Below are 5192 nucleotides of genomic sequence, written 5' to 3' on the forward strand. Positions count from 1 at the left end.
ATGAAAGCCCCTGATGAACTCAAATTAAAGAAGAAGAAATTAATAATCAATTAGCAATATCTGTGGTCAAGTGACTGACCGGAGGTGTTGGGTTCAAATCCCGGCTGGGGCGAAAATTTTCCGACCAAACGTTTTCGTCCCCGAATAGGCACGGATGTAAAAGCGGTCCTTTCACGGTTCCGAGGTACTCCTTTTTTCAAGCAATGCTATCTTTCAATCTTACGTCATCACTCAAGAGGTCTATTATCCAGTGTTCAATCAACACCAGACAGTGAAATACGGACATTTACTGACTGGTTGACTTTCAGCTTTCTGCTATTGGTCTGCATAATGGATAGGACATGATGGTCGTTGGATTCCACCATCTTGATTCGCACATTGGGTACATGGTTCCAATATTTGCCCATACCCGGTCTGTCTTCTTCATGTGGCTCAGAAGAGATGGATAGTAGATTGGTGGTGAGAACAATGCAGCCATGCTTGTGAGCTAGATATTTGAGCAAGTTCCCTATTTGACTTAGGTATCCTTGGCCTGGAAAAAGGAGGAAATTCATGAAGTAAAAGGTTCCAAATATATGATAATCAACAACAGTTAGGTAGAAAGGAATAGAATACTTTGTTTATATTGCTCAAATGAGTCCCTTTACCCCAGCAGTCTAAAGAAGGTCTTTTTTAGTGTTGTGGATTCAATAACACAGATCATATGGTTCATTAAAATTTTCCGACCAAACGTTTTCGTCCCCGAATAGGCACGGATGTAAAAGCGGTCCTTTCACGGTTCCGAGGTACTCCTTTTTTCAAGCAATGCTATCTTTCAATCTTACGTCATCACTCAAGAGGTCTATTATCCAGTGTTCAATCAACACCAGACAGTGAAATACGGACATTTACTGACTGGTTGACTTTCAGCTTTCTGCTATTGGTCTGCATAATGGATAGGACATGATGGTCGTTGGATTCCACCATCTTGATTCGCACATTGGGTACATGGTTCCAATATTTGCCCATACCCGGTCTGTCTTCTTCATGTGGCTCAGAAGAGATGGATAGTAGATTGGTGGTGAGAACAATGCAGCCATGCTTGTGAGCTAGATATTTGAGCAAGTTCCCTATTTGACTTAGGTATCCTTGGCCTGGAAAAAGGAGGAAATTCATGAAGTAAAAGGTTCCAAATATATGATAATCAACAACAGTTAAGTAGAAAGGAATAGAATACTTTGTTTATCTTGCTCAAATGAGTCCCTTTACCCCAGCAGTCTAAAGAAGGTCTTTTTTAGTGTTGTGGATTCAATAACACAGATCATATGGTTCATTTTGCTATATTTAAAGGGTGCAATAGTCCTACATACTGGACTCCGCACACAGGAATTTCGTCAGAAAAGACCCTTATTTCAATGTAATGCTATATTTAAAGGCATGAGGGATAACCAACTTTCCATTTAAGAACCCAGTGTAATATATTAGAAGGTTGCTAGCTTGCTAGACCACAGCTGGTTATACATAATTAAATAATTCACAGACAGACGACACCGAAGCGAATACATTAGTCCGTCCCTATACCCATAGGCGGTTCTTGCCTAAATTTTTGGGGGGGCTTGATTTTGAAGGTACACCTTCAAAATTTTGATTTAGCTTTATGTAAAACATAGGCGGTTCTTGCCTAAATTTTTGGGGGGGCTTGATTTTGAAGGTACACCTTCAAAATTTTGATTTAGCTTTATGTAAAAAATCTGGCGTGAACATCACACGACTTTCCTTATCCTATTTAATGATGCTTATTTCAGTATTATTTTACCCTAACTTTTACCATATCTCTAACCGTTTAGTCGGTATAGCTGAAAACCGCCAAAAAACGGTCGAAATCTGTCCAAAAGCGGTCAAAATACCAAACCATCAACCAAACGTTTTTTTGTTGCATTCTTGTCAAATTTGTGAACTACATACCAAATTTCAAGTCTCTAGCTTATACCGTTCCCGAGATATTGTTAAATTACACCGAAAACCGAAAAAGCGGTAAAATGCCGCCAAGCGTTGCACCGGTCTTAACCAAAAGTTTCGTGTCGCATCCTTGTCACATTTGACAGCTGCATGCTGTAAAATGCCGCCAACCGTTGCACCGATCCTAACCAAAAGTTTCGTGTCGCATCCTTGTCACATTTGACAGCTACATACCAAATTTCAAGTCTCTCCCGCCAAGCGTTGCACCGGTCTTAACCAAAAGTTTTATGTCGCATATCCTTGTCACATTTGACAGCTACATACCAAATTTCAAGTCTCTAGCTCTTACCGTTCTCGAGATATTTTGTTTACAGACCATGTCGCATATCCTTGTCACATTTGACAGCTACATACCAAATTTCATGTCTCTAGCTCTTACCGTTCTCGAGATATTTTGTTTACAGACACACACACGGACCAATGGCTGAAACTTTCGATTTAGGCTCTAGGGACCTCAAAACGTGTTTTGGCATCAAAAACTGACCATCGAAAATTTGACCCGATTACATTACTTTCCTTCCTATAGGATAAGGAAAGTAAAAAATGGTGTTTTGGATTATTATTCTGAAATCCAATTTTATCTAGTGTAAGAGGCCCTGATAACTTGGTAGGTAATTCTTCTTCTTCTTCTTCTTCACCTTTTCCTGTGTAAAGACAGGGTCAGCATTTGTCAGCCTCTTAATCCCTTTGAGTGATTGCTTTGGGCTGACATTTGATTTTGGCCACAAATTTTATGAGTGGATGCCCTTTGCTATTTCTTTAGCAAGGGAAATTCAGGCTAGTATACTACCTGTTTAAAGTCCCCCAGCCAACCTAAGTTGGTCTACTCCCTGTTTAACATCAACCAGCCAAATAATTACTGCAATTTATTACGTTATTACTCCTTTACATTAGATACTAACTGCAACATACATAGGTAACATGTGTAAAGAGTGAATGTTACAAAAAGAACCAGTCTTTTCAGTGGACCACTCAGTCAATGAGTCAGACATACCTGGTAATTCCCGATGATACAGGTGCTGATATTCCCAAGGCCAAAGTAGAGCCTTGCTGAATGGGAGGGGCAAACTGACTGAGAAGTGACCTTTTAATGTGTAATGCATTCTGCAAAGAAAATTAAAGGAAGGGGCTAATTATAGGATTTTTTACTTTCCTTATCCTTTAGTAGGTAGATGGTAGAGAACTCACTCATGAAAAAAAGCCAGCCTCCCAAAAGCCTAATTAATCCCAAAAATTATTGAGCAAATGTTCTTTTTATGTGAAACACATTTCCCAAGTTTCATCAAAATTTAAAAAAAAAAAAAAAAAAAAAATGCAAAGGGACTGAAACTTTGAACTCACTTTGTTTAAGCAACTAATTAACTTAGGCTAAAAACAGTGTGGAGCAGAGAGCAAAGGGCATTGAGCAGGCAAATTCAAACTACATAGACCTGAGAGCAAATAACTCTATGCTCTTTGCCGTCCACTCTGTTTTTAGCCTTACTTACTTTGAAACTCAATGTAGTGATGGCAATAAGCTTTTCTACTGGCTCACATAGAAAGTTTTGCAAAAAACAGAGTGGAGCAGAGAGCAAAGGGCATTGAGCAGGCAAATTCAAACTACATAGACGCATGCCTGAGAGCAAATAACTCTATGCTCTTTGCCCTCCACTCTGTTTTTAGCCTTACTTACTTTGAAACTCAATGTAGTGATGGCAATAAGCTTTTCTACTGGCTCACATAGAAAGTTTTGCACAGTGAATATTTTCCTCTGAGATAAAGAACTCAAGATATGTGGAGTTAACATTGAGTGCATGGATGAATCTAGGAGTGTCATTTCACAGCTTGGTGATAACAATTTCAAAGATCAGAAAACTGAAAATAAAACAAAAATGTTATGTTGACTTTTCTTCTTCTTCTTTTTTCTTTAGGGTAAAATTTTACACTCCATGACTGCTAAGAGTGCTAAAAGTACCCTAGGTCTTCAATTATGGGAGTTTTTAACTCCCATAATTAAAGACCATTGATTGACCAATCATCAACCAACGAGGTGAATCTGCTGTTGAGGCAGTGTAGACAATTTCAGTTGACATCAAAATTGATGTTAGATCAACAGCTGTTGACTATGTGTGGATGCAGCTTGCAGAATAAATCTGAATATCTAGGAGGTACACCTACCAACAACTACAACTTACCAATGTGTCTTGCTCATAAGTTCCTTGCAAATGAACAGTACGTTGAGTCGTTGTGCTGTTCAGCAATGTTAAATGGAATTACGGTACAGCTGTCTCATCAGAGTCTTCTTCTCAGCAATCTCGGCATTTCACCCGAAAGTCAAATAGTCAATCAGTTATTCAGCTAATCCCATGATTTAACTTGGTTATTTGGTTGTTTGGTTCATCCGTCATCCCGATCCCATTCAACAGTTTTCAGTTAATCCTTAATCTTAATCACATTATCACAATAAAATAAATAAAATAGCAATGTTAAATGGAATTACGGTACAGCTGTCTCATCAGAGTCTTCTTCTCAGCAATCTCGGCATTTCACCCGAAAGCAGGATATGACACAGATGTTCTTGTGAAAGAACTGAAGAAGCTGGGCCTGAACCCAGGACCTATTACCAAGACAACTAAACCAGTATATCTTAGATACAAAGACCGACATATGCTGAAGGGAGGTAAGTAGAATCTATTTTCTTATTTGTATGAATCGGTAAATAGAATATACTTGCAGGCTAACCCATATTAGTTATGTGATTTTTGAGTTTTCTGTGTTATTAGTTATTACATTAATAGGTACCTAATAATTTACTACTGATAAGAATGCATAGTCTTTGAAATGTGTACAATTGTACATGCCTTAGTTATTACATTAATAGGTACCTAATAATTTACTACTGATAAGAATGCATAGTCTTTGAAATGTGTACAATTGTACATGCCTAAGTAGTGAAGTTTTTAAATTGTCAGAAATCTAATTTGGACTAATCCTATCGTTTGTACCTACCTACAGATCTTCAAAATTTAAATACCTACCTATTTGTGTTAAAAGTATTACTAACTGGCAGGTTGAGTTATTTTTTTTTATTATTATTTATTTATTATTATTATTATTATTTTTTTAGTCAGCTCCCTGACATGAGGATATTTTTATTTTTTATTATTTTTTTTTAATAATTAAGCAAGGTCTGTTGTAAACATTATGTATTGTAC

At 37.5% G+C, this 5192-nt stretch overlaps 1 protein-coding gene across 1 annotated transcript in view; it reads right to left on the bottom strand.

Moving 5' to 3' along the window:
- Positions 1-717: 717 nt before the first annotated feature.
- Positions 718-5192, bottom strand: part of LOC103506124 (DNA repair protein RAD51 homolog 4-like) — a 9369-nt gene continuing 4894 nt past the window's right edge. The window contains exon 4 of the mRNA XM_008470508.2: positions 718-1133. Within this exon, the coding sequence (XP_008468730.1) occupies positions 856-1133 (278 nt within the window). The 3' untranslated portion in view covers positions 718-855. The remainder of the gene's footprint in view (positions 1134-5192) is intronic.

The sequence above is a fragment of the Diaphorina citri genome, unplaced genomic scaffold (genome assembly GCF_000475195.1).
Source record: "Diaphorina citri unplaced genomic scaffold, Diaci psyllid genome assembly version 1.1 scaffold216, whole genome shotgun sequence".
NCBI lineage: Eukaryota > Metazoa > Arthropoda > Insecta > Hemiptera > Psyllidae > Diaphorina > Diaphorina citri.